The following is a 25555-nucleotide window of genomic DNA, read 5'->3' as shown; positions in this document are numbered from 1 at the left end:
TTTTGGAAGTTTTGTACCTGAGCATTTGCTTCAAAGGACACAGGACCACTGCTGGCATTTCACAGCATCTGCTATTTGGTGATTAACTCATCCAAAAGAGAAAGGACTTTAAAGGAGCTGTGTGTTTTCTTTCCTGCCAAAGCAAAGGTCCCACTTGCCAGGACAGTCCACCTGGCAGAGGGTCCACCTCTTTAATGCACCCGGGAAGCAGGGAGGGAATGGGCAATTTTGTCTCAGTTTATTTTGACACACACCAGTTATGCAGCATTTGGATGAGCCATGAATACTTGGTTCCCTCTTCAGGTCTAAACCCAAGAAGGGTTTAGAATGAAATACATTTGGCTGCAATCTGCATGCTGCACACGGGAAGAAAGGAGGTATTTGTGGCTTCTAAAAATAAACCTTTCTGGTTTGTTCTTCTGCAAGTCCAATCAGATGCTGCTGGAGCTTGATAATGATGAGGCTGAGCTCAGCCTATCTTTCCTACTCAGCCTGCCCTCCTGCCTTAAGGGGATAAAACAACTGACCAAGAGATGCAGATGGTGCCCTCCTTCTAGTCGTATACCTTTTTGAGTTAATGTTTTCATTTTCTTTGGATAAATACACGAAAGTAGAATCGCTGGATCATAAGACAATATTATTTTAAATTTTTTGAGGAATCTCCATATTTTTTTACACAATGGCTGCACCAATTTACATTCCCACCAACAGTTCCAAAGGTTTTCCTTTTCTCCACATCCTCATAAATATTTGTTGTCTTTTGATGACAGCCATTCTGACAGGTGTGAGATGATATCTCATTGTTGTTTTGATTTGCATTTCCCCGATGACTAATGATGTTTAACATCTTTCCATCTACCTGTTGGCCATCTGCATGTCTTCTTTGGAAAAAATATCTTTTTAGATCTTCTGACCATTTTATAATCAAAAAAATTTATCCCTAGGTGAAATTTTGCTTTCTATCTTGTCTTTATTTGAATTTAAAATGAACTGTAAAATGTGTTTATCCAATTTTTCATTTTTGTCTTTTCACTCTAATGTATAGTGAAGAAAGCCACAAAACCTTCTGCCTGAGACTTCATCACATTTGTCATATCCATATGCAATTTTAAAGATAGTCAATGAAGTTAGTTGAATTCTTATGAGTCATACTTAAGTAGTTGTGGTCAATATATTTTAAATGAACCATCATAAATTCTACAGATATATTTCTATATTGACCTTTACTTTAAAACTTTATAAGCAAATAAATTTGATATTTCCTTTTATTTGTAGCCTTGTACTTAGCATTAGATATTATCTTTAAGAATTTGTAAATGATTACTTGTTAGCTCTAGTATCAATCCTATGTAAAATATTGGAAAATGAAATACTATGAAAAATTACATCCTATTATAGTGTAATGAGACAAATATAAATATATTTAAGTAAAAAGTTTATCTTTTTATTATGTAAACAGATCACCTGACTTGAAGATGATCTTAAGCATAAAATTATTGCAAATGAATTCTGTATATGTCCAAATAATTAGCATAAGTGTCTTTGGTAAGTCAACTGTTCATCAATTTCTGTGTTCTTTAATATTATAACAAAATGGTTAAGTTGTTCAAGGATTTATCAAAGCTACCTATTTTATAACATGGGTCATATGTAACAAAGTCTGGAGTGACTATACCCAGGTGGCCAAGACCAAAACCGTTATCCATTTTCTCTGGTTGTATAGTGATGCTATAATCGATCATGTGACTCTTTGCTAGAAATCAGCATAGGCTAGACATTTACACAACAGTTATACCCCAAGTCAGTACTCACAGCTGGAGAATATCAGCGGGCAGGAGTGCTCATCCATGGGGAAGTTGTGCAGCTGCAGCTGGCATTCTGCATTTATGGTGAGCCTGTGGGGGAGCCAAGCATCACTCTTGTGGCCAGCCAGCGACAATCCAACAAAGGCCCTAAGCAAGGGCAGGGGCTGTCACGTTACTACCATGTGGGGAGGAGGGGCTTGGAGTGGCCACATGGAGCTCACTCTTAGTAGGGGACCATCCTTTCAGTATACCATTTGGGTTTTTTTGTGTTGTGTTACTTTGTTTTACTAACTATCAGAAGCAGAGGAAGTTTCCATAAGTAAAATTCCTGACTGTGTCAAGAAATATAAGCCAAGTAAGAGAGGAAACAAATCAAAACAATATGTCCTTGTTTTCATAGGTCTTTGTTTCTTATGTCCTGGTTTTTAATCTGTTTGACTGAATTAATTCTTTCCTCCATTTTTAAAATGGTATATTTGCCTAAATAGGTATAATACCAAGTTCATCCACTTGTAGGGAAGAGTTCATATTTGGCCAACTCCCCTACTTGACTAGGCAGGTGGTGGCTGCACTAAATGTGTGTATTGCATCTTTTCAAAGCAGACATTCCTTGGGTCAGAGTTTCTATAAAGGATCGCAGGACTGGCCATGTCTCTATGCTGGTTTGCTGAAGCTCACCTTCATTTCAGAGTCTCATTTATATTCCTTTAAGAATTGATGAGGAAATAGCTATTACAAACTCCTGTTCTCCAAATGTAACTAACTCATCAGCAGAGTTCCCTGTTGTGGCTTTTATTGTTGTTGCTGTTCCCAAGCTGTCATTATTATTTCCATGAAACTTTAAAATCTTTCATCTTCTGCTTATTTTGATATTAATCTGTGCCTTTGTGCTAAAAATACGTGTTTACCATATGAATTACAGATTTCTCCTTATGGGCACAAATCATTTGCAATTAAAAGCTCCTGATACTGGATGTGGGAGGAGGCAGGTGTGTTCAGGGGCTGGCGGTGGTATTCACTGAGCCAGGAGGACACAGGGGCCTGGTCAGAGGTATTAGAGAAATGACATTCCCCTGCAGCATGCTGAATCAAAATGCCTTTTAGGCTTTCAGGAGGAGATACACACAGTCAGGTGGCTCCTAGAATCTGGTGCCCAGAAGGGAAGTTTGGGGTTGGAAATGAATGTGGGAATGAATCCTCAGCGTGTATATGGCTTTTAAAGTCTTAGGAATGGATGAGCTAAGTCAGCAGGAAAGTGGAAAGAGGGTAAAGTGAGGGGGAATTCCTAAGGCAGGAGGAGCAGAATGAGGACAGGCTGTGTCAGGAGGTGGACAGGAGGTGCAGGAAGCAGCTGTAAAGCAGCAAAGCCAATGAGACAGAGATAATCAGCACAAGGCACTCAGTCCAGTGTTCTGGAGAGGGTTCAGATGCTGGGAGAGCAGGGTCCAGACGTCACTGTCCTGATCCCAACGCTGGGTGGGCAGAAAGACTGGCTTAGGTGGAGGGCTTTCTATGGAATGTTTCAACCATGTGTTCAGTTAGACTCAGATCACCCTAGCGGAGAGACTCTTGAGAGATACAGACCCAGGTTCAAACCCGGGTAACACTAGTTCCCGATGGAGACTTTGGGCAGGCAGGTCTATTCACATCTTTCAAACGCAGCCCCTCTTACTTTGCTGGGTTTCTGTGAGGACAGCCTGGCCCCCAGGAGGACTCATTACAAGGTAGCTGCCTCTTCCATTAGGGATGCATTAGGGAACACCCTCTGTACTCTTTTGTTCCTTGTGGTCTCAAATTTGGCTATAATTACATTTGTCAATTAGTACACCAAGACATCTTTATTTTCTTAGCTGAATGGTCCTGTAGGTTAAACATATTAAAGATAATTTCCACAGCCCACTTACAGCGGAAATGGATTCTGATGAAGGAAGGATTTTATATTCATTGCAGATCATTTGTATTTCTTTATTTTTACACAACATGGGATTAGGAAAAACTTCTTCAAGACCCAGTAGCATGTTGAACATGAGAAGTGATAGAATTTAGCAATGAAAAATAGGGTCCCATTCCTACAGTGATCTAAATTAAAGCCCCCAATATCAGATCATCAGTAGCATCTCACCTTAAAGTGTAAAGGATTTTCCCATCATTCCAAATTCTGAGGAGCTGATTGGGGGTGGTGATCCAGTGAGCCTCTGCAGTTTTGGAATTGCGGAATATCGTATCTGGAATCCATATTAACCCCACCATGTTGCTGTTCAGAGTAAGAATTTTCATTGTGCTGTTGAATCGAAGGCGACTGTCGGTCCAGGTCTGGGCAAAAAATATATCAATTTGGTATTCCTGAAACAGAGCAAAAGGAGGGGCAAGACATTTCTATTAGTGGCTTTTCTGCAGGCTTTGTTTTCTTTCTCAGGAGTATAGTTCTCCTTATGTGTGCATCCTCACCTGCCCACACCTTTCTGTTAGTGCCTAACACTGTGTCTGGATCAACGTGATGGACATTCAATAAAGGTAACTGATATTATTTGTCAACAGTGTGATAACATATGTGAAAATATTCTGTAAATAATAAATTGTAATAAACACATAGAGTGTGGTGCGGGGCCAAGAGGTAGTAGAATACAATTCAGAACATAGATGCAGACCCTCCTATATTCTTAAGCCAAGCTCTGGAAGGTAGCAAAATCTACCATTCTCTAATCTGTAAAGTGAGTAGAATAATAGCGCCTACATCCTAAAGGGGCTATAAGGAAGGAAATAAATAGTTAAATAAAAAGCTCTACTGCCTTCTCAAATAACACAACACAAATCAAAAAGTAAAAAATAAGCAATAACAACAAAAAAAATAGAGCTGATAGACACCCAAGCCGAATGCTGATTCCAAAAAGAGGGCTGATGGCACTCAAATTACTTCTGTAACTGGAAGCAACCCCAGTATTCACAGCATTTAGATACAGGATGAGGCTGATGTCACTGTGAGACGAGAAATGTCTCGAGCCTGGACCACCGCAGAGGCTCCTCCCATAATCACAGTTTAAAGGATTAGTTTTAGGTCCATAGTAAGGAGGATCTAGAGGCAGATTGTTAGTGATTTTAATATCTTTCATAGTTTCTTTACATATTAGATATTAAAAAATGAATTACTTTTACACAGTTCAGTAATTCTCAACAAATCCCATATTTATCCTTTTCACTGAGTTTCTGGTTTAAAGAACTTTTCTGACACAGGTACTTCAACAGACCATATCCAGCCTTTTATTAACTTATCCCCTCATTCATCATCTCTTTGTTGCACAGACTATGTCAGGCCCTGAAAACCATCGAAGGGCCAGAAGTGTGCCAACAGGAAAAACCCATGCCTTCACGGGGCTTATATTCCAGTCAGGGAAAACAGGCCTTAAACAGACAATTAAGGTGAAAAAAACATGACATGTCTGACGTATTGAGTGCTAGTGACTATGCTTGGTAAGTTAACACAAGAAAGAAATTATCTCAGAGGATAATTGGCCAGTTTGAAAGCAGTTATGAAAGTATGAACAGGGACTGTTGCCTGCCATTCCAGTAAGCAAAGAATGTTGCCCCAATTTCCAGTTCTACAAGGACCAAGCCATCAACCCCTGCAGTGGTGTGCCCTGAGGGGAATTCAGGATGGAGAAAAACAGGAAGTATTTTGTGCTTTGGAAACTGACCCTAGATAGTTAAAATGCATATCTAAGGAATAATGTCAATGAACCTAGATTCTTACATACTTAGAAACGCACCAAAATCATTAACTTGAGATATCTGTTCTGTGTAACTAACAGCGATCTTTTGATGTTTGACTACATTTTTTCCAGCAAAAATCTGTGTATCCTGGCTTCTCCCTTAACTCTTCAGAGCAGTTCATCAGAGCTATCTGAGAGGCTGTCTCCCAGGCTTAAGTCCTCAGTAAGATTCCCAAATAATAACTTGCAACTTTTAGTTTGTGTGTTTTTCTTTAGTTGACAAAAGAGAAAGATAAAACAAACACTGATTCTTGTAGGAATGGAAGAAGCAAATGCTTCTCACCCTATCAGTAAATCAAAGACTCAAGAAATGCTTTGACTGTTAAAAGCCTATTGAAACTCACCTTTGCAGAAATAATCTGACCCATTGCTTAAAACCTCTAAATGGGTTGTCATGATGCAAAATCTTTGTGCAAATATGGCTCCAAGGACAAGCGACTAATATATGACTCTTCCACTGAAGACTGATGGGACCAAGGTGTCTGTACTTAATTTAAGAGAAAAAGTAAAGGTGAGAGTGAAAGCAAAGGGTTGGGTAGAGGCAGTGGCATTAAAAACAAAGACATATCATGGATCTTGGAATCGTGTTGACACACGATCTATGCACCTGTTAAACTGGCCTATAAGGTAAGAGGCTGGCTAGGTTTTGAGGGAGTTCTACTGCCAAAGGAACCTCGTCAGGAAAAAATGTCTGTGACTATTTGAGACTTAGATATACTCTTGCATTTCTTTCTGTAATGGGTAGATCGTGGCCTGGAAAAGCTGACTGGACCCCAAAGGAGGCTTATTCTCCAATGTTAACTTTCCCATGGCCAGAACAGTTAATGGAAAAGGAAAACTCCCAGACAATGGAGTCAAGAGCCAACGAGGAGTCCTTGGGAGCCCAACTCTGGGAGGAGAATTAAAACTTAAAAACACTCTCTTCCCAGGGAAAAGAGCCCACTCAGGATCTGCCCACTGGGGTCTCAGAATTGCTGCAAACTAGTGGGTTGATTTTGATTATCCTGGGCTTCTTCATCCTTGTAGCTATACTGTATATGTGGGTGTGGGTTAGACAGCTTTTCTTTTCAGTTTAGAGGTTGGTGGATCAAGGAAAACCATGTGCAAACGATGTGAAGACTAATACACATACAGGTAACCATGACGTAGGGGATGGGACGCGGTGGACCTTTGGGGTTACCTCAATTGAAGAAGTGAGGAGTGTGTCTGTCCTGATGAGGGAGAGACAAACAAAACATTTGGCAGCTAAAGACAGATCATGATGGTCATTGGTACTATTCACCAAGTATTGCAGCATCCCTCCTTGTGGGCACATGATAGATTCACATGCTCCCTTTTTGGGACCTGAGAAACTGTGCCCACATGATCAGTGTCCACATGATTCACACCAGACATGTATTGTAGGTGCAAAAGGTAGAGAGAGTGGGATGCAGGGGCGGGGGCTGCGATCCTCACTGAGAAGGTGACTTAGAACAAGACCTCAGTGAGGTACAAGAGTGAGCTGGGCAGATAGCTGCCTCCCTTGCCAGGGTCCTGAACACAGGAAGTAGGAATGTCAAAGACACTCTTGAGAAGCAGGAACAATGCTGTGGTACAGAGTCAGCCGAATGGGGCAGGGGAGCAGACCCCTCACCTCCTTGGAGGCAAGATTTTAGCCAGTGATGAATGCTGACTATGAAAAAAACTATATTTGCACAGAGAACATGAGAACACACTCAAAACTTTAAATAAATTCAAGATGCGAGAACAGCCGGGACGGCACATATAAGTACCCTTACGAATTACTTCCTTTTTCCCTTTAACATGGTTTACTGGGTAAAGGAATAAGGAGAGAAGATAAAGATGTTCTCCTCAACAGGGTCAAGGCCCACCAATCATGTGGGCAATGATAGCCAGTAAAGACTGTTCTTTGTAAAGGCCCCAAGTGTATTTTGGAAAGATTCTAAAGCCAACCAGATTTTTAAAATCCCTTTATTATATCAGGGATATTGAAACTCAGAAAACTTCAAAAATTTTGCCAAAGTTACCAAAGGACTCCAAGTAAAAATTTCCAAGTGGGTCTTTTTATTGTTTAAAAATGACAAATCAAAAAGTCTCCTGATGACCAAATAGTCCTCCTCTTTACACCCTTTCCCTACTTATCTTCTCTGCTTTCCATCCCCATTTATGTCCCTTCACAGTACGTTTTAAAATGCAGCTCTGAGATGGGTAAATCGTATAGCAAGCTAGGCAGCATTACCTAAAGTCACTCGCACGAGGCACAGATGTTTTTGTACCCACCAGGCACTGACTATTGAGACAGTGGTAATAATGATTTTCTGCTAGGGGGTAAAATAAGGCCTGAGAACTTAAGTAACTTTCATCAAGTCACACAGCTGCTAAGTACCAATTGTGCCAAACTATATAGTCAAAATCTTCTTCCCAGGAAAAAAGGGAATCCTCCTACACTGTTGGTGGGTATGTAAATTGGTGCAGCCACTATGGGGAACAGTATGGAGATTCGTTAAAAATATAAAAATAGAACTACCATTTGATCCAGCAATCCCACTCCTGGGCATGTATCTGGAGAAAACCATAATTCAAAAAGATACATACACCCCAGTGTTCACTGCAGCACTATTTACAATAGACAAGACGTGGAAATAACTTATATATCCAGTGACAAGAGAATGGATAAAGAAGATGTGATGTATGTATACACACACACACACACACACACACACACACACACACACACACACACACACACAAAATGGAATATTACTCAGCCATAAAAAAGAATGAAATAATGCCATTTACAGTAACATAGATGGACCTAGAAACTATCACACTAAGTGAAATAAGCCAGACAGAGAAACACAAATATCATATCATAGCACTTATATGTGGAACCCAAAATGGATACAAATGAACTTATTTACAAAGCAGAAGAGACTCACAGACATAGTGAACAAACATGGTTACCAAAGCAGGCGTGGGGAAGGGATAAATTAGGAGGTTGAGATTAACGTACACACACTACTACATATAAAATAATAAAAAACAAGGACCTACTTTATAACACAGGGAATTATACTCAATATCTTGTAATAACCAATAATGGAAGAGAATGTAAAAAAGAGCATATATATATACACACACATATATATATATACATATATATGTAGCCAAATCACTTTGCCGTACATCTGAAACTAACACAACACTGTCAAAAAAGTTTTTAAAAATCTGCTTTCCTTGATGTGAGTGAGAACAGCTGCAGCAGCTGCAATCTACTTATCAGATATAGGAACCAACACCAGGACGTGCAGAAAGAACCCCAGTGTGGGCATCCAATCCACTTTTGCCCTGTTTACCAACTGTGTGAGATTATTCATCTTCCTTGGCCTTTGATTCTTCCTCTGTAAAATGGGAGAGTTGGGTTAAGTTAAATATAAGAACGCTTCCACCACTAACATTTTATATTTCCGCATCCTTGCTTGGAGTTAGCTTTTCAGTGCTGAAAGTAATTTTTCTGTAAGGGAACTATTTTTCTGTAAGGAAAGGGATCACACCATGATGCCCTGAGGAAGGGTCTGCAGGGTTTGGAGGGATTATCTCTTTATTCTGAAGTCCTGCCAGAAACTCCAACTCAAGAGGGCAGAATGCGGATGGTGCGCGTGGTGCCTGGTGTGGATGTTTTATTGTGTCTACATTTGAGTAAATGTTGGAGAAACACTTCCCACCCACAAAGTAATATTTTTATGTCTCTCATAAACTTTCTTTGTAACTGCATTAATCATCTTTCCTGCAGAGGAAAAAAAATTCATTCTTACAATGTCTATCTAAAACAACATATTATATAATTCATAAATAGCTGTGAAATTAATGTGTCTGAAATACTAATAAATGCAACAGTGAAAAATGTGCAACATTCCCAACTTCATGTTGTGGAGAGCCTATGCCGATAATTTGTTTTAATAATTGGAGGGCTCGATGATTCCTAAAAAGGCCAGCAGCATGTGGAGTATTTTAACAAAACAAAAGAAAAATTATGATTCTTCATTCTATCCCTCCGTAATTTCTAAAACATTAGAAAGTTATTTTCTAAGACTTTTCTCCTTTCCTTTACTAAAGAAGATGGCCATGTGGAAAGATGATAGATTAATAAAGGACAGGGACTTGGAGCCAGGTGGATACAGGAGACAAACACTCCGGGGCACAGGCACTCTCCCTCTGTCCCAGCACGTCAGGACATCGCCTGGAACGTGACAGAAAAATCTTTTAGTATCAGAAGTCACTGGCAGTTTTCTTTATAAAATGGAAATTACAGACCCATGCCGATTAGACTTTGTTCAAATGCGTTAGTTAAAAATGTATAATATGTAATGATAATTAGAATAAAATGATTTTTATTTCTTCATGATCTGGTATAGAAGCATAACAAATATATATTTTTGGTGTTACTTCCTCAAATTCATCATAGGAAACAAGGCTTTACAGCTGGCCTCCATTTCTCCCCCAGAAACCTGCTCTAGCCCTCCCTCAGATCTGCAGTCTCCAGGGGCTGCACCTGCCCTTTTTGCACCCCTGAGTTCCCTGAACATCCTTCCCACCAACCCCAGGCTCCTCCAGTCTTTAGAAGCCTTTCACCGACTCCAACATGTAAGCCCTACTCTGTGCTGGGTATGAGGCTAGGTTTATATAAAGCCAGATGCAATATCCTTGCCTGCAGGAGCTTGGGCCCACAGACTGTGGAGACGGTGTGATGCCCCACCTGGCACCCAGGCAATATGAGCGCAGCTTCCAGGAAGCCAGAGAGGCCCACCCGGGTGGTGCAGAGGGCTCTGCAGGGACCAGGCCTCCCATCTGGTCCTGGAACCACTGGGCAGTATCCATCAGGGAGGACTGTATCAAACCTGAGAGGAGTGAGACCAGTTCAGATAGGGTGGGTTGTGAAAAGTATTTGTTACAAGGATCACACGTAGGAACATCAGAAAACCAGGTAACCTCAAGATGCAAGAGGGAAACATGGTGCCCTCCTGAGCAGGTGCAGGACTTGTCACCTGATACTAATGTAACCTAGGGCCCTTTTTAAGAAAAGGATATATAAATATAAATATAATATTAAATAAAATATATACATTTATTTTGAATGAGAAAATACATAAATACTCAAAAATCGCAAATGCCACAAAAATAACAAAATATGGGAAAAATAGATTTTATTTTTATTTGCTAACTGGCCCACTTTCATCATACAAGTCATATATCTTTTGCTTGCTTGCTCTCTGGTCAAACATTTCTATGACAATGTTTTGTGATGTTAGTTTTTTAGAACGAGAGAATAAAAATTATTACTTACTCTGGTATAATGAAACAAAATGTTTTATTATTAATAGCTTTTTAAAAGTTTACTTCAACTCACAATTCATTATTGGAAATATCATGTGCATATTTGGGATTCTACTAAATGGGGAAAAGCCTCAAGTTTCTTTTATATAAAGTTTGGGGATTCTGCCTTTGAACTTGGGCTCTAGGATTTTCCTCCAAGCCACCCATACTTCGGGAGTCTTGGACTTTGAGAAACAATCACTCTGGGATAGAACTTGGGTCTTGCTCATCCCGTGAACATCACAGTATATGGAAGTTGCAGGGAACCCTAACCCATTAAACACAGCTTGAAAGCTTCCCCAGCCCCACCTCCCCTTAGGGACCACAAGTACCTGCACCCAACAAGAGGAATTTGTAATGGGGGAATCAGAGGAGAAAGAGATAGCAGTATTTAAAATGCTTTGCATTTGCAAATATCACACACTACTATGACCTTCCCTGGGGCCTGGGAAGGAGCTTCTGCAAGGGAGGAGCTCTGCAGCTTAAATTTTGCAAGCATGATGCAAGTTGGGAAGACCCAATGGACCACATGGTGTTCATGGATCTTGGCCAGGATTCGCTTGTGGATGTCAGATGGACACAATCCAGGATGAGCAAGGGTATGGAGGAGACACAGCTGCTGTTGGAGATGATGCTAGCAGTCAAAAGAATAGGAGGGAAATCTCCCTCCCTTCTGTCCTTATCTCCCAAGTGTCTCAGGTTGGCTGAACCCAGCAGGAGGCCAGGTGAACAGGGACCTGGAAAGGCAGGCTTTGGAGTCAGCCCCCTGTGATGGGGAGCAGTGCAGGGGACAGTGGGAAATGGATGGAAGACTAGCAGGGGCATAAGTGGGGTGGAAAGGGCACCCATCGGGAAGCAGGCTTTCCTCTTACACCCTGTGGACATTTTCCACATCCGCCTGCTCGCCTTTTCAACATTCCCTCTCTTGAATAGCTGTCCTTCCTCTGGAATTCAGCTATATATTTACTGCTTTCAGATTAAACTTGTCTTTCAGATTAAAGCATTCCATTGGATGTTATATTCTCCAACTACCACTGCTACTCAAAAGCATACAATGGCTACTCTAAGTCTAAGAATTGAGTTTAAACTCCTTTGCATGATACTTAGGGCTCTTTTCTTTATAACCCAAGCTGACCATCTGATTCCTTGTAAACACACCGCTTACCATAGACATCTGTTCCCGATGTGACGAGATACTCTGCACACACCCTCATCTTCCCCGTTCCACCCGTGCTGTCCCCAAACCTGGAAGCCCTCATCTCATCTCTCCGTCCTCCCATTTCCCAACTCCCTGAGGCATGGCTCCTTAGCTTTATACGTTTGGCTGTAGCCTGCCTTTCTTCATAATATTACTTTCTTCTCCTGATGTGAATGCCTTGTTTCTTTGATTGGAATAGCTCACAGTTGTCTGCATGTTGAGCACATAACACTGTCACGTGGTCCCTCGATCCTTGTCCATAGCACCAAAACTCCCTCCCCGCACCGAGAAAGCAGTATCATTTAAGAGCACTTTCTTGACTACCAGAGAGTTCCACCAATCAGCAAAGATCCGAGGCCTTAATTATAAAGCTGCCAGTTGAAACATGACTATAATTCTGTAGTCTGGGCTCGGAGCTACTGCCACTCACCACATGGAAGAGTGATGTGCTGCCTGCCTGCTGTGTGCTTTTAAGTATGATGTGGTGACTTGTATCTGGGGGCTCAGCCTCCAAATGCCTGTACCCTTTCAGTGAGTGTCCATTCCAAGGGAACCTAGTGGGTTCCCAAATAGAGAAAGGGCCCTGCTCTCCCTCCCCTCTCCAGGGTGGCCACAAAGCACTGCCTGACCAACGTGCCCCAGGACACCTGCTGAGCATATCCTTCTCAGCAGACCAGGTCACACCCAGCCCCTGAGACACAGCAGTCTCCCGGGACCCCATTCCTTCTCTGCTCCAGCCGATGTGCCCACTTTGGATAGCAAATCTTCTTGTCCTCCCTCCTCTGCAGGGTAGGAGGCAACAGAGAACATTATTTCTGCTTCACCCACACTGTTGAAGTCTAGGTCCTTGTGTGCTCACTCATTCTAAGGGAAAAACCCATGTTCCTGGTTCCTTTCCAAAAAGGCAGGAGCCCATCACAGAGGTGTGTGAAGAGGTGGCTTTAGAAAATTCAAGGAGACTATTATGGGCTGAATTGTGTTCCCGTCAAATCTGTGTATTAAAGTCCTAACCCCCAGTGCCCCAGAATATGACTGTACTTGGACACAGGGCCTTTCAAGAGATGATTACATTAAAATGAGGCAATATGGGTGGGCCCTAATCCAATTTGACTGGTGTATTTTTGAGAAGAGAGAGACACACAGAAGGAAAATTATGTGGGGATAAAGGGAGAAGGCGGCCGTCTGCCAGCCAAGGAGAGGGCCTCAAGATAAACCAACCTGCCAACACCTGGATCTTAGACTTTTAGCCCCCAGACAATGAGAATATATATTTCTTTTCTTTAAGCCACTGGGTCTGTGGTACTTTTTCTTATAAACATCTTTACTGGAGTATATTTGCATTACAATGTTGTGTTACTTTCTGCTGTATAACAAAGTGAATCTGCTATATGCATACATATATCCCCATATCTCCCCCCTCTTGCGTCTCCCTCCCACCCTCCCTAACACACCCCTCTAGGTGGTCACAAAGCACGGAGCCGATCTCCCAGTAATATGCGGCTGCTTCCCACTAGCTATCTATTTTACATTTGGTAAAGTATATGTGTCAATGCCAGTCTCTCATTTCGTCCCAGCTTACCCTTCGCCCTCCCTGTGTCCTCAAGTCAATTCTCTACATCTACGTCTTTATTCCTGTCTTGCCCCTAGGTTCTTTAGAACCATTTTTTTTCTCCATATATTTGTTAGCATACGGTATCTGTTTTTCTCTTTCTGACTTACTTCACTCTGTATGACACACTCTAGATCCATCTATCTCAATACATACAACTCAATTTTGTTTCTTTTTATGGCTAATATTCCATTGTGTATATGTGCCACATCTTCTTTACCCATTCATCTGTCGATGGACACTTAGGTTGCTTCCATGTCCTGGCTATTGTAAATAGTGCTTCAATGAACATTGTGGTACATAACTCTTTTTGAATTATGGTTTTCTCAGGGTATAGGCCCAGTAGTGGGCTTGCTGGGTCGTATGGTAGTTCTAGTTTTAGTTTTCTAAGGAACCTCCATACTGTTCTCCATAGTGGCTGTATCAACTTACATTCCCACCAACACTGCAACAGGGTTCCGTTTTCTCCAGACTCTCTCCAGCATTTATTTTTTGTAGATTTTTTTTTATTGATATGGCCATTCTGAGTGGTGTGAGGTGATACCACATTGCAGTTTTGATTTGCATTTCTCTAATGATTAGTAATGTTCAACATCTTTTCATGTGTTTGTTGGCAATCTGTATATCTTCTTTGGAGAAATGTCTATTTACGTCTTCTGCCCATTTTTGGATTGCACTGTTTGGATTTTGATATTGAGCTGCATGAACTGCTTGTATATTTTGGAGATTAATCCTTTGTCAGTTGCTTCCTTTGCAAATATTTTCTCCCATTCTGAAGGTTGTCTTTTCGTCTTGTTTATAGTTTCCTTTGTTGTGCAGAAGCTTTTGTTTCCTTAGGTCCCATTTTTAAAATTTTCTTATTTCCATTTCTCTGGGAAGTGGGTCAAAAAGGATCTTTCTGTGATTTACGTCATAGAGTGTTCTGCTTATGTTTTCCTCTAAGAGTTTTATAATGTCTGGCCTTACATTTAAGTCTTTAATCCAGTTTGTGTTATTTTTGTGTATGGTGTTAGAGACCGTTCTAATTTCATTCTTTTAAATGTAGCTGTCCAGTTTTCCCAGCACCACATATTGAAGAGGCTGTCTTTTCTCCATTGTATATTCTTGCCTCTTTTATCACAAATAAAGTGACCATATGTACGTGGGTTTATCTCTGGGCTTTCTGTCCTTTTCCATTGATCTATAGTTCTGTTTTTTTGTCAGTACCATACTGTCTTGATTACTGTGGCTTTGTAGTATAGTCTGAAGTCTGGGAGCCTGGTTCCTCCAGGTCCATTTTTCTTTCTCAAGATTGCTTTTGCTATTCGGGGTCATTTGTGTTTCCATATAAATTGTGAATTTTTTTGTTCTAGTTCTGTGAAAAATTCCAGTGGTAGTTTGATAGGGATTGCATTGAATCTGTAGATTGCTTTTGGTCATATAGTCATTTTCACAATGTTGATTCTTCCAATCCAAGAAATTGTATATCTCTCTCACTGATTGTATGGTCCTTAATTACTCTCATCAGTGTCTTATAGTTTTCTGCATACAGGTTTCTGTCTCTGTACGTAGGTTTTTTTCTTAGGTATTTTATTCTTTTTGTTACAACGGTAAAAGGGAAAGTTTCCTTAGTTTCTCTTTCAGATTTTTCATCATTAGTGTGTAGGAAGCCATTGATTTCTGTGCATTAATTTTGTATCCTGCTACTTTACAAAATTCTTTTATGAGCTCTAGTAGTTTTCCGATAGCATCTTTAGGATTCACTATGTATAGTATCATGTCATGTGCAAACAGTGACAGCTTTACTTCTTCTTTTCTGATTTGGGTTCCTTTTATTTCTTTTTCTTCTCTGATTGTTGTGGCTAAAACTTCCAAAACTATGTTGAAAAACAGTGGTGAGAGTGGACAGTCTTGTCAGTTCCTGATCTTATGGAAAAGGTTCCAGTTTTTCACCATTGAGAACAATGTTGGCTGTTGGTTTGTCATATATTGCCTTTATTATGTTGAGGTAAGTTCCCTCTCTACCTACTTTCTGGGTGTTGAATTTTGTCAAAAGCTTTTTCTGCATCTTTTGAGATGATCTTAGGTTTTTTTCTCCATCAGTTTGTTAACATGGTGTATCACGTTGATTGATTTGCGTATACTGAAGAATCCTTGCATTCCTGTGAAAAACCCTACTTGATCATGGTGTATGATCCTTTTAATGTGTTGTTGGATTCTGTTTGCTAGTATTTTGTTGAGGATTTTTACATCTATTTTCACCAGTGATATTGGCCTGCATTTTTCTTTGTTACATCTTTGTCTGGTTTTGGTACAGGGTGATGGTGCCTTCACAGAATGAGTTTGGGTGTGTTCCTCCCTCTGCTATATTTTGGAAAAGTTTGAGAATGATAGGTGTTAGCTCGTCTCTAAATGATTGATAGAATTCGCCTGTGAAGCCATATGATCCTGGGCTTTTGTTTGTGTGAAGATTTTTAATCACAGTCTCAATTTCAGTGCGTGTGATTGGCCTGTTTATATTTTCTCTTTCTTCCTTGTTCAGTCTTGGAAGGTTGTGCTTTTCTAAGAGTTTTTCAATTTCTTCCATGGTGTCCTTTAACTGGCATAGAGTTGCTTGTAGTAATCTCATGATCTTTTGTATTTCTGCAGTGTCAGTGGTTACTTCTCCTTTTTCATTTCTAATTCTATTGATTTCAGTCTTCTCCCTTATTTTCTTGATGAGTGTGGCTAATGGTTTATCACTTTTGTTTATCTTCTCAAAGAACCAGCTTTTAGTTTTATTAAGATTTTTGCTATTGTTTCCTTCACTACTTTTTCATTTATTTCTGATCTGATCCCTATGATTTCTTTCCTGTGTTAACTTTGGCTTTTTTCTTCTTCTTCTTTCTCTAATTGCTTTTGGTGTAAGGTCACATTGTTTATTTGAGATGCGTCTTGTTTCTTGAGGTAGGCTTGTATTGCTATAAACTTTCATCTTAGAACTGCTTTTGCTGCATCCCATAGGTTTTGCATCACTGTGTTTTCATTGTCATTTGTTTCTAGGTATTTTTGATTTCCTCTTAGTTATTAAGTAGGGTATTGTTTAGCCTCCATGTGTTTGTATTTTTTACAGATTTTTTTCCTGAAATTGATATCTAGTCTCAAAGCATTGTGGTCAGAAAGCATACTTGATATGATTGCAATTTTCTTAAGTTTACCAAATCTTGATTTGTGACCCAAGATATGATCTATCCTGGAGAATGTTACATGAGAGAGGAAGCACAGCCTCAGAGGAACAGGGATGCTTTCTGGCTGTGTCATCTTCTCTCTCCATTGTTGAATGTTACATGAGCACTTGAGAAGCAAGTGTATTCTGTTGTTTTGGATGGGATGTCTTATCCATCCAAAACTTATCGAGTCCATCTTGTTTAATGTATCATTTAAAGCTTGTGTTTGCTTATTTATTTTCATTTTGTAGGTTCTGTCTATTGGTGAAAGTGGGGTGTTAAAATTCCCTACTATTATTGTGTTACTGTCAATTTCCCCTTTTATGGTTGTTAACATTTGCCTTATGTATTGAGGTACTCCTGTGTTGGTTGCATAAATATTTACAATTGTTATATCTTCTTCTTCCCTTGGTCCTTATGTAGTGTCGTTCTTTGTCTCTTGTAATTGTCTTTATTTTAAAGTCTATTTTTTCTGAATGAGAATTGCTACTCTATGTTTCTTTTAATTTCCATGTCTTTTGGTTGTAGCATTTATCCATTTACATTTAATGTTCTTATCAATATGTATGTTCCTATTACCATTTTCTTAATTGTTTTGGGTTTGTTATTGTAGGTCTTTTCCTTCTCCTGTGTTTCCTGCCTAGAGAAGTTCCTTTGGCATTTGTTGTAAAGCTGGTTTTGTGGTGCTGATTTCTCTTACCTTTTGCTTGTATGTAAAGGTTTTGATTTCTTTGTCGAATCTGAACGAGATCCTTTCTGGGTAGAGTAATCGTGGTTGTAGGTTTTCCCTTTCATCACTTTAAATATGTTCTGCCACTCGCTTCTGGCTTACAGAGTTTCTGCTGAAGTATCAGCTGTTAACCTTAAGGGGATTCCCTTGGATGTTATTTGGTTTTTTTCCCTTGCTGCTTTTAATATTTTTTTCCTTGTATTTAATTTTTGATAGTTTGATTAATAAGTGTCTTTGTGTATTTCTCCTTGGATTTATCCTGTATGGGACACTCTGTGCTTCCTGACTTGATTGACAATTTCCTTTCCCATATTAGGGAAGTTTTCAACTGTAATCTCTTCAAATATTTCTCAGTCCCTTTCTTTTCTCTTCTTCTGGGACCCCTATAATTCAAATGTTTGTGTGTTTAATATTGTCCCAGATGTCTCTAAGACTGTTCTCAATTTTTTTCATTCTTTTTTCTTCCTTCTGCTCTGCAGTAGTTATTTCCACTATTTTATATTCCACGACCCATATCCGTTCTTCTGCCTCAGTTATTCTGCTATTGATTCCTTCTAGAGAATTTTTAATTTCATTTATTTTGTTGTTCATTATTGTTTGCTCTTTAGTTCTTGTAGGTCCTTGTTAAATGTTTCTTGCATTTTTCTCCATTCTATTTCCAAGATTATGGATCATCGTTACTATCATTATTCTCAATTCTTTTTCAGGTAGACTGCCTATTTCCTCCTCATTTGTTTGGTCTGGTGGGTTTTTACCGTGCTCCTTCATCTGCTGCATATTTCTGTCTTCTCCTTTTGTTTAACTTTCTGTGTTTACGGTCTCCTTTTTGCAATCTGCAGGTTCGTAGTTTCTGGTTTCTTTTGGTGTCTTCCCCCACTGCGTAAGGTTGGTTCAATGTGTTGCATAGAGTTCCTGGTGGAGGGGACTGGTGTTCCTGTGTTCTGGTGGATGAGGTTGGATATCTTCTTTCTGGTGAGCAAGACTGAGCCTGGTGGTGTCTTTTGGGGTTTCTGTGAACTTCTTATTATGATTTTAGACAGCCTCTCTGCTAATGGGTGGGGTTGTGTTCCGGTCTTGCTGGTTGTTTGGAATTGGGAATCCAGCACTGGAGCTTGCTGGTAGTTGGGTGGAGCTGTGTCTTAGCGTTGAGACAGAGATCTCTGGAAGAGCTGTCACTGATTTATATTATGTGGGCCTGGGAGGTTCTTGGTGGTCCAATGTCCTGAGGCTCTCCCACCTCAGAGGCTCAGGCCTGACACCAGGCCAGAGCACCAAGACACTGTTAGCCACACCGCCAGGTACCTGGTTCTTGCCTTTTGGGAAGTCTGGGGTCCTCTGCCAGCATTCAGCAGGTGCTCTGTAAGAGTTATTTTTGACGTATTTGTGAGAAGGAAGGTGATCTCCACGTCTTACTCCTCTGCCATCTTGAAGGTCCCCTATGGTATTTTCTTATGACAGCCCTAGGAAACTAATGTACAGACCAAATGAAGTCTAAGAAAATAAGTACTCACTTTGAGATAAAAGGCCTTAAATGAGTTGAAAGTGTCCAAGGTAAAAAACAATTATCCAAATGTGTTTTTAGCATTTGCTCTTAAATAGTTTCTGCCACTTGCAAGTTTTTCACTTAAAATACACCTATTTCCTATTTTTTCACTGTCTGAATAGTCACTTTAAAAGTTCACAACCATTTTTATCCAAATTTACTATCAAGTGGAAAACCTGCTACAGTAAGTCCCCTATCTACAAATGAATTCCATTCTGAGAACACGTTCATAAGTCCAATTTATTCATAAGTCCAACAAAGTTAGCCCAGGTACCCACCTAACACAATCGGCTATATAGTACTGTACTGTAGTAAGTTTATAATATTTTCACACATAAAATACATTAAAAAAAGAAAACATTTTTAATCTTGAAAAGTACAACACCTGGCATACAAGGGCTGGCATCGAGTGAACAGGTAAGAAGAATTACTGAGTGGAGGAGGGAGAGGAGGTGGGAGATGGTAGAGCTGAAGGATTATCAGCAGCAGGAGACAGAGGGCAAGCTGCAATTTCACTCACACCTGATGTTTATGGCACAGGTTCTGGTTCCTTGCTGGATTCAATTCTATCTACCCTCTTGAAAAAACGATCCAGTGATGTCTGGGTAATATCTCTTTTTTTCTCATCATAGATGACACGGTAGCACTGGATTGCATTCTGAACAGCTTCTGCAACTTTTGTGCACAGTTCTACATTTGAGTCCTGTGCCTCAAAAACTAACAGTGCCTCCTCAAAAAGAAAATCCCCTTGCTATTTCCTGCATCGTGAATCTCTTCTTAGCAGTACCAGCTACATCACAACTGCTTTTACGCTTGCTTCCAGACATGCTGGGATTGAAATAAAGATACTGTACTACTGTATGCTATACAGTACTGTACAGTAAAGTACACAAAATCACAATCATTTAGAGTATGCAAGCAAGTGAGAAGGTACGCCAGACACATGAACTAACTTACTTGTTTGGATATGCAAATGCACGTTTGCATCATTGAAAGTTCAAAACTCCTCTTACTTTGTCCATGGCGATGGCCAGCGCCTCCCACACTGATTCTGGACTTGGCCATGTGTCTTACAGCAAATGTAGTAGCAGCAGAGACATGGAAAAAGCTTGAGTGCAGAGGCTGGCCTGTCTTGCTGCTTTTTGGGAACCCTGAAACAACCATCAAATGGATGAGACCAGGCCAGCCTGCTGGGAATTATATAAATGCCAGGCTCACAGCCCCAGCTCACGTCAAGCCAACCACCTCAGAGGTAAGGGACACCATCCTCATCTCACCAGCGCCAGACCACTATCCCATGGAAGAACCATGAGGAACACAGGCATATCTGCTTTCATAGAGCTTCACTTGATTGTTCTTTTACAGACTGAAAGTCTGTGGCACCCCTGCATTTTCAATTGATGGTTAGCATTTTTAGCAATAAACTACTTTTAGTTAAATTTACACATTGCTTTTTTTCGACATAATGTTATTTTAAACTTACTAGACTACAATATGGTACAAACATGAACTAGAAAACCAAGAAGTTCATATAGCTGGCTTTATTTCAATATTTGCTTCATTGTGGTGGCCTGGAACTGAACCTTCAGTATCTCCCAAGTACATCTGTATGAAAAAACACTAGATTTGGGATGGTTTGTTTTACAGCAAGCTTACTGGTAGGTACTTATTTTACACTTGTGTGTCATGATTATCATCTTCCCCTCCCTTTCTTGGAGGGTTTAGCCCCTAATGGTTTGTGAATTTTACTTCTTCAAACCTGTCAAACATTGCAAAACTGGGTCCAATATTATTTTATATTTTTATTATTTTTTTAGACTCTGTTTTTAAATGTTATTAATTATTTTTGGCTGCATTGGGTCTTTGTTGCTGCGTGCCAGCTTTCTCTAGTCGTGGTGAGGGGGGCTGCTCTTTGTTGTGGTGCACGGGCTTCTCATTGCAGTGGCTTTTCTTGTTGTGGAGCACGGGCTCTAGGCACGTGGACCTCAGTAGTTGTGGCACACCGGCTTGGTTGCTCCGTGGCATGTGGGATCTTCCTGGACCAGGGTTCGAACCCATGTCCCCTGCATTGGCAGGTGAATTCTTAACCACTGCTCCACCAGGGAAGTCCAAAACTGGCTCTAAGTTTAGATGGTATCTTTAACATCTTTTAAACATTACATCATTATTCATTTACATTGTAACATGTTTTCTTTGCAGTGTGGAAGGAAGTTATAATTCATAACCAGTATAGTACTCAGATATCCTTGTCGGGTTGTTATATAGGAGTTTAAGAGTATTTTGTTGGCATTTGGGGAAATTGTTTGGAATTTCTATCTGGACTGGAAATACATCAATAGTTATTCCCATTTGAAAATGGAATATAGGCTTCCATATCCAAAAATTGCTATTCATTTTTTTCAGGAAATTATATTCAAATGATGAAAATAGCATTGTAGTAGAATCCAAGGTGGAGAAGTTGGAGATATGGTGAAAACAGGGCTAAAAGAACCCCAGTCCCAAGTGAAAATTATAAATATATCTTCACTGAATAAAACACAGACATCCTATAAAAAGAATACCAAAGTCATTTTGCACATCTTAAATAAGAGAGATTGTTGCACAGTTTCCATTTACCATTTGTTGATGACTAGATACCTATCAGAAACTCTTATCTTTGAGACTTTAAAAATGCTTTACAAATTTTATTTTATTCCATTATATATAATACAAGAAATGTGTGTTAATAATTATCATAGTTTTGTGACTCTAGTCCTCAAAAGGAGTATTGAATGCCTTCCCAGTGGGACCACTGGGCGTTTCTCTGAGATCTCACTGAGCCTGGAGACACAGGACAATTTGAAAGTGGAGAAGGTACCTTTCAAAGCTGCTTCCCTGTCTATACACAGGTTTCTAAAAGTTTGGGCTCATCCCAAGCAATTTCATGATTAGGAACGCCAGGAACCAGGAGAGATCCTGGCCCAGGTCTAGTCTTCGACATAAGAGTTATGTATTTGTTCCTAAAGTAAGAGCTGCAAAGCCCACTGCACTTGTCTCTCCTTCCACTTCTAATCCCAGTGTGTCATGAGGGAAGCACAGCCTGGAGCTAAGCTGCCTGGGTTTAAATCCCAACTCACCACTCATGGGCCATGAAAATTTGGGCAAGTTTTAAAACCTCTTTACACCAAAGAAAATTGGGAAAATAATTATTCATATATCACTTCTAATTTCCCTGTGAAATATATTGTTTACACTCAAGACTTTAGGGCCATCTATTCTTAAGAAATTATTTATTCATCTTCAAATAATTTAAAGAACTACTTGAGAGGTTATTACATGTATGTGTATACATACATACACATATATGTGGATATATATCTGTATTATACAAATGTATATTAAATATATGTAACGATTAAACGTAGTAAAGAATTATATCTATATACTAACTTATGGAAAAGCATGAGTGGCCATGGATGGAGTGAGAATGTGAAGTAATACCATCTTTTACAAATATCATATTAGCATGGCTCTCGTTCACCGCATTGTACATCAGCAAAGACTCATAAAAACTCATGCAAATATAGAGAATATTGAGAGGCGGAAAGTAGTCACAATGCTGCAAGCTAGTCTCTATTTCATTAGTGCTTTGCAATTTAGCAAGGCAAGTTTTATTGTCCATTTTGAAAAGTAATGTAAATGATACGCTTTCTCGCTGTAAGGTACCCTTCACAGACAGATGTGTAAAGAACAGCAGGGTGAGTGCAGGTGACTTGGATGCTTGGCCCAGGTTCTGAGGCAGCCCGGAAAGCCCCTGCATTAGATGGCTGCAAATACTTAATCTGTGTTCTTCACCCTTTAACATTAGTGCCCATGGGACTCGAGGCAGGACCTTTCAGGGGTGACTTCACAGCCTCTTGGAACTGCCTCAACCTTCAGGAAAGTCAGAGAAGGCTAAGAATGGCTTTGTTAATTGTTTAAATATCAAAGTTCGGAAAGATTTCACCTTTAATGTATGGTTTCACACCTTCTATAAGAAGGTTCTGCACACGACTTTCTTTTTTATTAATGTCAGATGACTTTGTTCAATATTCTGTAATAACCTATATGGGAAAAGAATCTGAAAAAGAACGAATATGTGTATATGTATAACTGAATCACTTTGCTGAACACCTGAAACTAACACAACATGGTAGATCAACTATACTCCAATAAAATTTTTTTAAAAGTGACTCTGTTAACATGAATTTCTTCTAGAAAAACTGTTCATCACTTTCCTAGTGTATCTTCTTTCCAGATAAAACCCTTTCTTGGGGCTTCCCTGGTGGCGCAGTGGTTGAGAATCTGCCTGCCAATGCAGGGCACACGGGTTCGAGCCCTGGTCTGGGAAGATCCCACATGCCGCGGAGCAACTAGGCCCGTGAGCCACAGCTACTGAGCCTGCGCGACTGGAGCCTGTGCTCCGCAACAAGAGAGGCCGCTATAGTGAGAGACCCGCGCACCGCGATGAAGAGAGTGGCCCCCCGCTTGCCACAACTAGAGAAAGCCCTCGCACAGAAACGAAGACCCAACACAGCCAATAAATAAATAAATAAATAAATAAATAAATAAATAAATAAATAATAAAAGTGTTTTTTAAAAAAAACCCTTTCTTGTGCTATTATTTGTAATGAAATATGAGTTTTAGGAAGTTCTAGGAAGTTAAATGTCAGTAGCAAATGATATTTCTATTTTCTTCTCTCCAATCAAAAGGCTGGACATCACTTATTCCCCAAAGAGTCATGAATATTCCTCTGGAAGGGTTTCTTCCAGCGGTGCTGTCTCATCTACACAGGGATAACTTCCCAGTGCAGAAAGTTGTCAGCATTCACTAATGCCAGGACAGGTCTGACAGGTCCCTGCCATAGTGAAGACAGACGTCATCACCATGTTGCCTGTGTCCGAAGAAAGTGGGTTCTGTCCTACTAATATACTGACACTGGCTACAAATTGCTAGGACTCCGTTCATGTCTAAGGGGCCGGGGAGTAATCCACCCAATCAGTGACCGAGCTTTGCTGAAGCCCACGTTGGTTTCAAATGTTTTTTTCACAACTGCGCTCAGCAATAATGAGAGGCACACTTCAGGCTCCCAGACCCTCAGACAGGAGGCTGGAGGTGGGACGTGTGCTTTTGGTGTTGGCTCCCATTCCAGTAAGTTATTTTCCGACAGGCAAGCTAAATTCGTGATGAAAGGATACATTCAACAGATCTGAAGTCCCTCTCGGTAAATTAACATTAAATGAACTGAATCACAATTTGACTTGACAGTCAGCAGCATTCCCCAGGCATCATCATGGAAGGGACCAACAGGAATTTCTGACCTGAATAAGAAGAAACCTTCTTAGCTCCTGAGACCTCATCCATGATTTAGAGAATCCACATAATGTTCCAGGTAGCTGCCCAAAAAGGAGGTGGGGCTTACAGCATTTTTCCTCTCTTTTCCAGCAGAGTACATCTGTTACCCTAGGGGACCTTCAGCATTAAAGATGAGTTTAAAGAAGTAAATCTCCTTTTTGGGACATTTCTTTACAAGAGGCTCTATAAGCTGACAGTGGAAGGTGAAAAAAAGTAATGTGGCTTTCCTGTGCCTGAAGAAAACTATTGAAATTCTGTACTGAGTTACATTTAAAATTAAATATTTTAGAAGACAGGTGTCCAGGAGACCCCTGCTTTGCGTTTTCTCTCAGAATAATAGACTACTTTCCATTTAAGCATTGCTCAGAAGTACTTGCCACCACCCAAAAGGGAATCACGAGAATGTTAGAATGTAAAATGGTTTAGTAATACTTTGCAGTGGAGGCTGTATCAGGTGCTTATGTAAGCAAAGGTTTTATTTTGTGTTATTTGGTTTTTACCTTTGAAGAACTGGCTTGGGCTGTTTATCCTATCAGAAACCTTAAAAATAAGGATGCCAGATTTCATAGTGTTTTTTTACATTGTATGAGCAAAGGGTGTGGTGAAGCCTCTTTTCCCCTCAGACTTATTGAGATACAATTGACATGCAACATTGTATAAGTTTAAGGTGTACAATGTGTTGATTTGTTGTATTTACATATTGTAAATGATCACCACCATAACATCAGCTGACACCCCCATTCCATCACATAATTACCGTTTCATTTTGTGGTAAGAACATTTAATTCCTTTCTTGTCTTAGTCTTTAATTCAGGAAAAAGATGCCGTATCTGCTATTTAATGAAGAGACTTCTTAGGTTTTTTTTTCTTTTTGGCTCAAAAATGATCTTTTCACGAGAAAATGATTTAAATTTATACAATATGCTTTGCCATATGACCGATCTCAGCCTGAAGCTGGTACAATTGGTGAC

General features: G+C 40.0%; 1 protein-coding gene across 1 annotated transcript in view; it reads right to left on the bottom strand.

Annotated features, from left to right (window-relative positions):
• The window catches only part of GABRG3 (gamma-aminobutyric acid type A receptor subunit gamma3), a 572166-nt gene that overhangs the window by 120438 nt on the left and 426173 nt on the right, over positions 1–25555 (bottom strand). Inside the window, exons 3-4 of the mRNA XM_082385169.1 lie at positions 3928–4148; positions 1813–1895 (exon numbers count right to left, since the gene is read on the bottom strand). Of these exons, the coding sequence (XP_082241295.1) occupies positions 1813–1895; positions 3928–4148 (304 nt within the window). The remainder of the gene's footprint in view (positions 1–1812; positions 1896–3927; positions 4149–25555) is intronic.

Source organism: Balaenoptera borealis (genome assembly GCF_965194805.1).
Source record: "Balaenoptera borealis genome assembly, chromosome: 3".
Classification (NCBI taxonomy): domain Eukaryota; kingdom Metazoa; phylum Chordata; class Mammalia; order Artiodactyla; family Balaenopteridae; genus Balaenoptera; species Balaenoptera borealis.
The sequence above is the reverse complement of the archived record's forward strand: the minus strand, read 5'-3'. Positions and strand labels throughout refer to the sequence as shown.